General features: G+C 45.0%; 1 protein-coding gene across 8 annotated transcripts in view; it reads right to left on the bottom strand.

The window, feature by feature from the left end:
* LOC139229953 (meiosis inhibitor protein 1) overlaps positions 1-13136 on the bottom strand; it is a 193995-nt gene that overhangs the window by 66081 nt on the left and 114778 nt on the right. For all 8 annotated transcript variants that reach the window (XM_070861627.1, XM_070861624.1, XM_070861628.1 and 5 more), the window contains 2 exons: positions 6438-6698; positions 1937-2105 (listed from right to left, as the gene is read on the bottom strand). In XM_070861627.1, coding sequence (XP_070717728.1) covers positions 1937-2105; positions 6438-6698 — 430 coding nt within the window. The remainder of the gene's footprint in view (positions 1-1936; positions 2106-6437; positions 6699-13136) is intronic.

The raw sequence follows: 13136 nt of genomic DNA on the forward strand, positions 1-13136 counted from the left end.
AACTATCCACACTACCCCAACCCACCTGTTTTTCAAGATTAAAATTCCCTCCCTTTGTCAAGACATCACTAACACTCTGATCAGCATTTATTCCGGAAATTCTTTGAAGACTTCACCTAAAGTGAGTGAGTGCTGAGCTACTCTACCTTATTGCACATGTTGTAGGAGTTACCAGCAGAAAGGGAGTGCTTGGTCATGGGCATCTTGCTCGGGGTCTCCCTTCATCTGCAGGATGAGTGGAAGGAGAACATGAGACCAGGCAGAGCAGCTGCTCCTGGAGGAGAGAGGGACAGGAGGGCGAGGTGGACTCCATCCCCCTGTGTGTACAGGATATCCCCCCTCCACCAGGACCTCCAGTGCCACGTCCAAGAACCTCTGCGCCCTCTCACTCAGTTCCCGAGCCATCCCGAGCTCCATGCACTCCACACCTTCAGGAGAAGTGGGTGCATGGAGCCCACATATATTGGTCCACAAAAATTGCATCTAATCAGCACTAGAGTGCTAAACCTGCAGATGTCTGTTTTAGCACCTCCAGGCAAGTTCAAATTATGGTAATCAGCAATTAGGACCAAAATTGCATGCTAAAATAATTCTCATTGGACAATGTTCTTTGTTGTACTGATGTTGTCCAGACTGAATAATTAACTTTGGTTATATAAACTCTACAGCTCTACCAGAGTATAAATTGTAGTTTGAATACTGACAAATAATGTAACAAGTTTATATTGTTAATATCCTTTTACCCACGTCACAAACCTTTCGACATCATCACATATCAAAGAAATTAACAACACTGATAGCTACCACTGCCACAACAAATATAATCTTAAAGGCTAAATAAATATGTATTTTATACTAAACAGGTTATATTTTCAACGTTTTTTTCAGACCTATATTTGTAATATAATGGAAATTAAAAAGCAACATTATAGTTTCAAGTAACTTTAAGAAACTGGAGCTTGGTTTAGTCTAGCCTGTAGAAGATACTGTAATGTTAGAGGAAGGGTCTTCTTACTTATAATTTACTCTTCAAAATCATAGGGTTCTCAACATTAAATGTCAGATGTCACAGATTTATTAAACATACAATAATAAACATGCACTTTGTGGTGTATGTAGCACACAAATCACTGACTCCACACGGTCTGGTGTAAATCTAACTGCTGTGACCTTCGTCCTTTATTGTTCAGCTCCAGAGTGCCTCTCAGGTGTGGTGGCCAGCTTTATATAGTCCTTGTTGCAGGTACTACCAGGTTTCCCACCACAGCGCCCTCTGTGGTATGGCATAGTGCTTACATTACATTTACGGTACTGGGGCGATACACACATCATTACATAACACACTTAACAGCACCAACGAAAAAAACCCTTGGCAGTTTTAGCCGGAGAATTCAAACACATTACAGTTCCGAGCTCAGCTTAACAGGTTGATCAGTCCTTAATCGAATTATAAAATATCTGTTCCAACCCCCACTTTTTATCACCCCTTCTACATGACAATTCACATGTTTCATATTATGTATCATTCAACGCTGATTTAATGATGTTGTCCTTGCAGTCATAGATTCACAACTCTCTAACTTGTCCACACTCCCTAACTTTCCAAATCCATGGTCTTTCACAGGCAGGCTTTCACATCTTCAAGGGCTTCCTTCTAATGAATAAACACAGGGAGCGTCTCTGCCTGTATGTAGCCTCAGATGTTCTCTTCTGTAGAACTTTTTACCAACTAATTAAAGCTCTCTGAAATAGATGCACTGGAACGTCTAAACAGACCATTGCTTTAAAGTCAGTTTTAATTCAACAATTCAGTGGTCACTGCATCTAAATTAACTAATACTTCCTCAATGAACAGGCAAAAGCTAAAGATTATTATTACTACAATACAAAGATTAACACTTTCCTTACAGTACCTGCACCCCATGTTACTACTTACCTTTAGAAAGCTGTGTATTGTTTTCTATTGTGAACCTTTGTAATATCTGGAGTAGTCGTGGCCGAAGCAGGTCAGAGGTCGGCAGTATGTTGTCACTATTCCTCAGGAATAATTTCAGTACCAGTAATGCCTTGAAAGCCAATTCCATTTCTCCAGTGTGGACCATATCCTAACAGACGTGGCACAAATGTAATGATATTGGCTGAAGACTAGGTTGGAACTTTGAAAACCTCAAGCCTTTTACTCAAAAACTCAACTTTTATTGTAATTTTAATTTAAAAAAACATAAAAGCTGAACTACAGTGGGTCGTTCTTGGTTAGGCGCAGTGCGTTGAACCTCGTGTACCGTGTCATATTTAGAGAAATGTACAAAGAATCCAAACTATGTTGCATTGTAAAAATATTTGTTTTAGGCACCTCTCCAGGAAGGTGAGACAACAGACTACAGGTTGTACCTCTCCAGTCCGGGACTCTTTGGTCCAGCAACATCCCTGGTCCGGCATCATTCCCGGTGGGGGGAGTCACAACCCACGCTGTGTCCTGGGGCTGGCTGCTCCTCTTCTCCCCACTGCCTCCGGTGTTCCCTCCTTGGTCGGGTCAGCGTGGAGAGGGAGCGAGGAGCATGGAGGCTTACTGAGGCGTTGAAGCTGGGCATAAGCAGAACGCGGCCGGGTCGTTGTCAGCAGTACCCGGTAAGTCTAGGGTACTGCTGACAACGCTAGGGTCGGCATGACCTCCCATGGTCCGGAAAATTCTCTGGTCCAGTACCAGTCAGGTCCTAGGGTGCCAGACTAGAGAGGTACAACCTGCACTACCAATAGATTAGTTTCTCTTAGACATCTTTCAGTAAATAGGGTCACGTATAATTATATATATGTCAAAATTGGTAGGCTAAATAAAATATTCGATTGAAAAATTCATAAATGGTTATGCGAATAGGATTCTGGATGAACATTAGACAACATATGAACATAAGTAGGAGCAGGAGTAGGTCATATGGCCCCTCGAGCAATACGATCATGGCTGATCCGATCATGGACTCAGGTCCAGTTCCCTGCCCACTCCCCATTACCCTTTATCGGTTAAGAAACTGTCTATCTCTGTCTTAAATGTATTCCAATGATCCAGCTTCCACAGCTCTCTGAGGCAGCGAATTCCACAGATTTACAACCCTCAGAAGAAATTCCTCCTCATCTCAATTTTAAATGGGCAGCCCCTTATTCTAAGATTATGCCACCTCGTTCTAGTCTCCCCTATCAATGGAAACACTCTCTCTGTCAAGCCCCCTCATAATCTTATACGTTTCGATAAGATCACCTCTCATTCTTCTGAATTCCAATGAGTAGAGGCCCAACCTACTCAACCTTTCCTCATAAGTCAACCCCCTCATCTCCGGCATCAATCTAGTGAACCTTCTCTGAACTGCCTCTAAAGCAAGAATATCCTTTTTTAAATATGGAAACCAAAACTGTACGCAGTATTCCAGATGTGGCCTCACCGATACCCTGTATAACTGCAGCAAGACTTTCCTGCTTTTATACTCCATCCCCTTTGCAATAAAGGTCAAGATTCCATTGGCCTTCCTGATCACTTGCTGTACCTGCATACTAACCTTTTGTGTTTCATGTACCAGGACCCCCAGGTCCCGCTGTACTGCAGCACTTTGATTTAAATAATAACTTGCTCTTTGATTTTTTTCTGCCAAAGTGCATAACCTCACACTTTTCGACATTATACTCCATCTGCCAAATTTTTACCTACTCACTTAGCCTATGTCCTTTTGCAGGTTTTTTGTGTCCTCCTCACACATTACTTTTTCTCCCATCTTTGTATCGTCAGGAAACTTGGCTACGTTACACTCGGTCCCTTCATCCAAGACATTAATATAGATTGTAAATAGTTTGGGTCCGAGCATTGATCCCTGCGGCACCCCACTAGTCACTGATTGCTAACTCGAGAATGAACCATTTATCCCGACTCTATTTTCTGTTAATTAGCCAATCCTCCATTCATGCTAATATATTACCCCAACCCCGTGAACTTTTATCTTGTGCAGTAACCTTTTATGTGGCACCTTGTCAAATGCCTTCTGGAAGTCCAAATGTACCACATCCACTGGTTCCCCTTTATCCACCCTGTTAGTTACATCCTCAAAGAACTCCAGCAAATTTGTCAAACATGACTTCCTCTTCATAAATCCATGCTGACTTTGCCTGACTGAATTATGCTTTTCCAAATGTCCTGCTCCTGTTTCTTTAATAATGGACTCCCAACATTTTCCCAACCACAGATGTTAGTCTAACTGGTCTATAGTTTCCTGCTTTTTGTCTGCTTTTTTAAAATAGGGGCATTACATTTGCAGTTTTCCAATCTGCTGGGACCTCCCCAGAATCCAGGGAATTTTGGTAAATTACAACCAATGCATCCACATGTAAGAATACACTTCTCATTTTTAAAATTATTATTCCTTTCTTTTAAATGAGGCTTTAATGGAATTCTCTTTTGTTATAAATATAAAATAATTTAAGCCTAGAAATTACTATTGCCAATATTAGGAGACAAACACATATCGCTGTATGTAATTTCTCTCTGCTATTAACTGAAGCATTGCACTGTTTAAAATAAACTAGACGATCACTAGTGACATTCCACATGCTGAGTTGGCGGTTTCTCCCTTTTATATTATACCATGTAATGCATAATGTATTACCGGGACGCTGATTTATGAACAGAATTTTAATTATTCCATTTTTATTATAGTATTCTGGGATTTTTATTGGCGTTTTGGGGATTACATTTTGAAACTTCTTATTTTTTCTGTGACTGTGTTTTCGATATTCATAAATGAGTAGCCATTATCTATCTATATCTCACTAATCTTGCATTTGCACACATTTCCTGTCACACATTTTACCATTATAAACTCTTATGTCAAAAAGACTTGCATTTATAACATAAGAATTAGGAGCAGGAGTAGGCCATTTGGCCCCTCGAGCCTGCTCCGCCATTTAATAAGATCATGGCTGATCTTCTACTTCAACTCCACTTTCCTGCATTATCCCTATATCCCTTGATTCCTTAATATTGAAAAATCTATCAATCTGTCTTTAATATACTCAGAAGACTGAGCCTCCACAGCCTTCTGGGGTAGAAAATTCCAAAGATTTCCCCCCCTCTGAGTGAAGAAATTTTTCTTCATCTGTCCTAATTGGCCAACCCCTATTCTGAGACTGTGACCCCTTGTTCTAGACTCTCTAGCCAGGGGAAACATCCTCCCTGCATCTACCCTGTCAAACCCTGTAAGAATTTTGTATGCTTCAATAAGATCACTTCTCATTCTTCTGAACTCGAGAGAATGTAGGCCCAGTCTACTCAATTTCTCCTCATAGGACAATCCCCCTATCCTAGAAATTAATTTGATGAACCTTTGTTGCACTCCCTCTATGGCAAGTAAATCTTTCCTTAGGTAAGGAGACCAAAAGTGTACACAGTACTCCAGGTGTGGTCTCGCCAGGGCCCTATATAATTGCAGCAAGACGTCTTTACTATTATACTTTATATAGTGCCTTTCATGACCTCAGAACACCCCACACACTTCACAGCCAATTAAATACTTTTAACTGCAGTCACAGTTGTAATTTAGGATACGCGGCAGCTAATTTGCGCACAGCAAGGTCCCACACACAGCAAGGTCCAGATTGTCTGTTTTTGGTGGTTGAGGGATAAATATTGGCCGGGAAACATCAGTGAGAACACCCCTGCTCTTCTTCAAAATAGTGCCATGGGACCTTTTACATCCACCTGAAAGGGCAGACGGGGGCCTCAGTTTAATGTCTCATCTGAAAAACGGCACCTCCGACAGTGCGGCACTCCCTCAGCACTGCACTGAAGTGTCAGTCTACATTATGTATTCAAGTCTGTGGACAAACATATAACTTTCTGACTCAGAGGCAAGAGGCTGACAACTTGTCCACATTTATAATGGGTTTTACCTGAAAATTACACCATCCCACAGTTCAGTTGTGGCACTGTGTGCTGTGTCCAAGTACGGAATTATAATTCTACTTGTTCCACTTTGAATTTTATTATTACCATTGATGTATTATTAATACCAAAGTCTTTTATTTCTTGATATAAAATGGTCTATTATTAATATATATCTATATCTTTTGTCTATTTACAAAATGACTTATTTGAATTGTATTCTTGGAACTCCCTTTATTATTATGTATTGATACAAACTGATCAATCTCGGTTTGAGTTGCACACAGGAAGTTAACACCAAGTATTATCTTCAGGTTAAGCAGCGTTAGAATGCAAGAACAAAATTGTACCAAGGGAAAAAGAGTGGGGCAGGAGAAGGGGAAATGAGGGAGGGGGCTCACTGACTCAGCTAGCTGGCTAGTCCACGATCAAGAGCAAACATTGGGTTTAAAATTGTGGCAGAGTAAAAATATTTATATTTTCATCTAGTTAGCAGTGATTATATTGGACTATTTACCAGCAGAATTAGGAGTACATTTGGATTCCCTTGTATATTCATCGTGCAACTTGTGTCACCCTGCGAGTTAGGAAGCACTTTTTCATCCTCGAAACAGCTGATATCAACATGAGCAAACCAGCACTTCAAGACAGAATGACCGAATTTGTCTGTCAGCTCTGGGTAGTGGAAAAAGAACTTCAGCACTAGAGGATGGCAGGTGTACACAGAGGAGAAATCGGATACGCCTTCCAGGAGTTTACAAATGGAGCTCAATGATACCTAAAAGTCACAGGAAAAAGATCAGAAATATGATTAAGAATTCATGCATCTCAAACAGAATCCCAATGAATAAGCTGACTTATGAATTTCTATTTGTCATACTAGCCAACCATGTAGCTTTTCTGAGTTAGATTGCTAATTTAGCACCAAATTAGGGGACAGTTTTGTTCGCTGGGACCATTCATGAAGAACTGGACTGCCTAAATTCATTTTGCATAGGACCTTTTACGTTTTGCATAGGATCCTTTACATCTAATCAGCCTAGACTAGCCTGGGTCCCAGAGTTGAAAGGAGGGCATGCTGATCCACTGCAAATCACCTAAATAAGTACTTTTACAGCGTTTTGATAATATTCCGATTTTCAGTTCTCCTCCATAGAACACTTGGGAGTCTAGGAGAATCAAGGGATATGGAGATCGGGCAGGAAAGTGAAGTTGAGGTCGATGAACAGCCATGATCTTATTGAATGGCGGAACAGGCTCGAGGGGGCGTATGGCCTACTCCTATTTCTTATGTTCTTACTTCCTCAACAAATAACTTTAAACAGGGAAATTTGATTAAATGGGGGGGGGGGGGGGAAACAGTTAAAAAAATACACTGGGCCATTGTTCGACAACACTTCAGTAAAGTGCTTTCAAAAGTAAACAGCTGTTTTTCTACTGGTGAAGAGCAGCCAGTAGGTCCAAGGGTTCTATAGGAACAGGAAAGGCAAGTTGAGGATCAGGAATGAAGGTGGAACAAGGGAAACTGGAAGCATGAGTTGAATAAAGTTTGCACCACAAGGGCAAACACAAACCAGCAGGATATAATGGGCCCAAATTTCCTCAAGAGTTGCCCCGTTTTTTTTTAAAAAGAGTAAGTAGTTTTTTTGGAGTAACTTAAAAATCGCAAATTTGCCCATTTAATTTGCTCTAATGTAAGTCAGTTAGTTAGGTTTTTTTTTTAAAGTTCTCTCCAAAAGTGACAAGCCACTTACACCTCATCTGGCCATAGAAGCAAATTTGGCCAGCTGAAAGTTACTCCAAACTAACTTAGGCCAGTGTATGTGTAGGCACAGAAAAACCTTACCTACATTTAAGAAATCAGCGCAGGTAGCCAGAGATTGGGGGGGGGTGTGAGTTAAAGGATTCCAAAGTTCTAAAGACCTTCACAACATCAGCACATTATAACATCTTCAGCACAACAGCTACACAACATCACCACAAATAAATGAAAGATAAATCAGCTACAGAAAATAGAGCAGTCCTACCTTGCCGACTACAAAACGCACCGGCTAGCCCTCCCGCCAGGGCTAGGGGTGGCAGGCATGCATGACTGTAGGGGTGAGGGATTTTTACTTTTTACAGTTGACCCTAAATGTTGCGTGGTCCTAATGGAGGATGATTCAGTTTTGATGCAAAATATCTTTTATTGTGAATTTTACAGTGCACTTCAACGATACCACCAACAACAGGAAAGAAAGTCTACACCCATCCCTCACCCACATCTCGGGGAAAGTGCACTTCCTTATAGGGTCGGTGATGGTGGTTGGGGGGGGGGGCGGGGGTTGGGGGCCCGGCTTGGGTCTGACTGGTGGCTGATGCGTGGAGTGAAGTGGGAGTGACATTTGAGTCTCCGGCCTTTGTGCCCTTATTGCAGGAGCCAGCTCCCTCATGGCATCTGCCATTGTCTACACCCTCTGAAATGCCCGCCCTGACTTCCTGTCTTAGTGCAGAGATTTGACCAGATAGTGTGGCAACCTCATCATGCACCCCACTGACGGCCGCCACGAGTGATCTTGTGAGGGCATTGGTCTCCAATGAAATAACCTGATTAACTTCTGCTGAGGGCTGCCTCTCAGGAGAGACTGGTCGGCTTCTCCTTCCCCTCGCTGTGGGTCTACCTAGTGGCACCCCTCCAGTGCGAGGTGCAAGCTGGGACAGTGGGGGACTGGGTGTCCCAAGATGCATTTCCCGACCGCCACTCGGACCTGCGACCTTAGAAGGTGTGAACCCATGGAAGGTTGCCAAGGAGCTAATGGAGGGCTCTGGCTGTGTGATGCCCTCTGATATGTCCTGTTCGATATCGCGGTCAGCATTCTCCTGAGCATACATTTCCATGGACCCCTCCTCCCCCCACCCGCCTTGGTCAGGATCTTGAGGAGTGTCGTCTTCTTCTGCAAAAGACAACAGCACAATCGTTAGCAGCACAGGAGGGGGAAGGATGCATGGCATGAGTAGTCTCACGTGTAGCAGGCCAATTTGAAGGGCCACTATGCATTTTAGTGACTCACCCTCACCCTCGCGTATGGGTCCAGCTTGTGCAGAGCTTATTCGTTTTCTGCCAGTGCGAGTCAGCAAGGCAGCAACCTTCTGTTCCAGGGATGTCAGCTGGTGCAGATTTGGAGGACCTCCTCCTGTTCTAGTTCTCTTCCTCTTATTGTGGGCCAATTTCTTCTGCAAAGATGAAAATATTAATTGTCAGACATGCTGCGCTTCTGATGGGTGGGACACATACAGATACTCACATTTTCCACTGCAATTCAATTTAAAGGTGAAGATATTACTTACATTCACTACTTGACCAACGTCCTGCCATTTCTTCTTGCACTGGCTTCCAGATCTTGTGGTGTTGACCCCAGCGGAGAATTCTTCAGCAACGAGATTCCATCTTTTTCTCATTTCCTTGGGGGAGACCTTTGACGGACCACTCTTGCTGATTTCCAGCTCCAGCCATTTCTCCTCAATAACCATCACTAATTTCTCCACTTCCTCATGGAGGAAATTCTTGGTTCTTCTTGCACGGCTCTTGCGCGATTCGTCTACTGGACTCAAACGCAGGTAATGTTCAAAGATCACACTTACACCTATCCAGCACTCCTTTCCACTCCCTCAGCCACACAAAAATCAATATTCAGACCTCACCTTTATATATGCTCCATAGCCACGTATTCTAGGACACTCTCCCTTTAATTGGCTGATTGCCAAGCTTCCTGTTACACTGCGCATGCATGCAGACTGAACCGCCCATTGCGCATGCGCGCACACTCAAACGGTCATGAGTGCCCCTGCCAGCACTACACGACACACTGGGCCCAAGCTCTGCCCCCCTGCCGGCCGCGCTGAGCAAGCGCAGCCGAAGCTCCGCCCCAAACTCTGCTGCGCGATGCCGATGGATCCGGTTGACGAGGGAGCAGCCAAATTCAGAGGTAGATTTTTGGCACTATTTTTCCTCCAGGAAGTTGGCGCACCACATCTAGATACACTGCTTGCCTTGTTTTACCTCCCCCTTTCTCTGCCCTTCCCTCACTGTCGCCTCACGCCTCCCCTCACCTTCCTCTCTCCTTCCCGTCTCTTCCCTCTTTATGGCTGGGGAAGTTTGGGGCCAAAGAGTGGTTGCAAACAATAGATTCAGTGGAGAAGACATTGGCACTCCGTCCCTCAAGGCATTAAATTAAAAATGTTCATTCTTGTGCTTTAATGGCGCCTCCAACTCCCAAACTCTCTTTTCCTCTTAACTCTATCCTCTCATGCATACTCCCCTCCTTTCGCCCCATCATTAGTAGCCGTGCCGTCAGTTGCCTACGCCCCATACTCCATAATTCCCTCCCTTAAACCCCTTTGCCTCATCACTTTAAAACCCACTTCTATGAATAAGCTTTATTCACCCCTCCTATCTTTGGCTTAGCATTATTTTTTTCCCTTATGCCTTTCTGAAGCGTCTTGGGTATGTTTTTTTATACATTAAGACATATGGGGCCGAAATTGCCCTCCGCTCCAAACCGGAATGGACCCCCTATATAAATTCAAGTTGTTGTTGATTGGGGAAGTGGGGGAAAGGCAACAGCGGGAGGAAAGGTGATGAGCAGGAAGGCAGGATAAGGGGATGCCATAAAGAGGAAGAGAAGGGAAGGAGAGAGGAATGTGAGGGGATGCGTGAGGCGACAGTGAGGGAAGGGCAGGGAAAGGGGGCGGTAAAACAAGCCAATAGGTGAGTAGAGGTGAACTGAGGGAAAGGCCGACGGAGGTGAAGCAAGGGGAAAGGTAAGTGGAAGCAAAAGTAAACAGAGAACAAAGCTGAAGGGGAGTAGGACAAGGTTAGGATAGGAAATGGTCAGAGGGTAAAGAGAATGCAAGAGATGGAGGGTGTGGCAAGTGTCGGAGATACGATGTGCATGCATCAGGGAACCAACAATAGAAGCAGCAAAGAGCAGACGGTATGCAAAGGTGAAAAGACATGGGCCAGAATTTTCTGGAGTCCGTGTGGGCAAGATGGGAGCCGGGTCGGATAGGAAATTTGAAACAAGTTGCAGCGGGTCGGGAGGCCGCCGTCATCCTGCCCCCCACGTGCCTTTCCCTCGGGCGCATTTTCTAGTGCGACAGCGACCTGACCAGCAGAGGCAGGCGACCTAATTCAAATCATTAACAGGAAGTTGTCAGACCCAGAGAGCCTTTTTCAGAATCTCTCTGGTTGCCCACAGGGATCCCGCAGCTTGGGAACCACGTCTGTCAGTCTGAGGCAGGAGTTGTGTGGCCATTGCTCCAGTTGATTAGATGACAGCATGAAATGTACTATAAAAACTCCCACCTCACAGCTGGTCACTTTCCTCAGGCAGAAGCTGTTGCTGGCTGCATTGCCAGCACACATTCAGCTTTCTACAGGTTTCAAGTGTTTCCAGCAAAGTCGCCATCCAGTCTCACCTCACTGTTACAACCTATCACTATATTGACAGATTGCTCCTCTGATCTCTACTTGACTTGCGATCTATTCCATCAGCATGGGTGCCATTTATACTGTGTCACATTGGTCCTCAGAATCAGGCCACGATGAGCCCCAACAATACCACCAACCTTCTCCTCAACCACCTGATGCTGCACAGTACAGAGGGCATCAGCACAGGGCTGCACCCCATCAGATGCGATACCCCCAACACAGGGTATACAAGCAGAGGTTGAGCTTTCTCAACACAACTGAGTAGCAGTACCAAAGGAGGCTCAGGCTACTGCATCAGGTCATCACAGACATTCGCACATTACTCGAGCAAGACCTGTAGCCCAGAGGAGCGGGTGGGCACGCCTTACCAGTGACTGTCAGTCACCAACGCCCTCAACATCTTCGCCTCAGGCGCTTTCCAGGGATCTGCAGCAGACATTTGTGAAATCTTGCAATCAGCCGCCAACAGATGCATCACACAGGTCACCGATGCCCTGATTATATCAGCTTTGCCACTGATAAAGCCAGTGTTACTGAGTGGGTGCTCAGCTTTGCCATTCTGGCTGGCTTCCTACGGGTGCAGGGGGCCATTGACTGCACACATGGGGCCATTAGGGCACCCCATCATCACCCATGAGTCTTTATCAATTGCAAGGGCTTCCATTCCCGCAATATGCAATAGGAAGATCATCATACAGCTGTGTGCCAAATTCCCTGGCAGCTACCATGACTCTTTCATCCTTCGCTAGTCCAGCCTCATTTAGCTCATCGCTCCTCCAGGCTTTCCGGCCGGCTGTTTGAAGACAAGTGCTATCCACTGAAGATGTGGTTTATAACACCCTTGAAGAGACCAAGTACTGAGGCCCAGGAAAGATACAATGAAAGCCACATTTTCACCAGATGAGTCATAGAGCAGACAATAGGCATGCTCAAAATGCGCTTCCGACGCCTTGACAGATCTGGAGATGCCCTTCAGTACGCACCAGCGAGAGTTTCCAGAATCGCCGTGGTCTGCTGCGCCCTTCACAACATGGCGCAGCAGTGAGGATTAGCGCTGCATGAGGAGCAAGGCACTGAGCGCACAGCGCCTTCAGAGGAGGTGGTGCAGGAACATCAGTGGAAAGACGAAGAGAAGCAGGAGCTGGAGGTACCTCGGGCCTGATCACACCAGCACCCATTGCTGCCCGGGAAGCCAGGGATGGCCTCATCATGCCCAGATTTACTTAACTTTACGCAGTACACCCATATGGCTGCCACATCCTGTGCCAGATTGGCACTACCCCACAGCAACACCAAAAAGGATCCGACAATGACCAAGAAATTCCCTTCACACTGACCACCCATTGCTGGAAGTACCGTTCCATCACACCATTTACTGCAACTCACTAAGCCAATTCCAAAGGTGCACACAAATGTGTCCAAGTCGGGAAAGTGGTGAAAATAAAGGTGCCGGAAATGGGGTGCACCTACCGTGTTTGTTGTTTTTACCGCCACGATGGATGCGGTGGCGTCTTGAGCGAAATTCCGTTCTTTGGGGAATTTTTTTTCAGTGGATCGGAAGTCGGTCGTAATGGGGGCAGATGTGCGACGGTAAGCAGAAGTTAGCAATCTAGAGGAGCGGAAGTTGGAGGCGGTGTAGTGTCCGCCACTGTCAAGTCATCAGCATTGCGCTGATGACGTCATCACGGTGCTGTTTCACCACGGCTCTCCCCTTCACTTAAAGGGGAGAGTCTGCACGATTCTTTA

This window comes from Pristiophorus japonicus, chromosome 19, assembly GCF_044704955.1.
Source record: "Pristiophorus japonicus isolate sPriJap1 chromosome 19, sPriJap1.hap1, whole genome shotgun sequence".
Taxonomy (NCBI): domain Eukaryota; kingdom Metazoa; phylum Chordata; class Chondrichthyes; family Pristiophoridae; genus Pristiophorus; species Pristiophorus japonicus.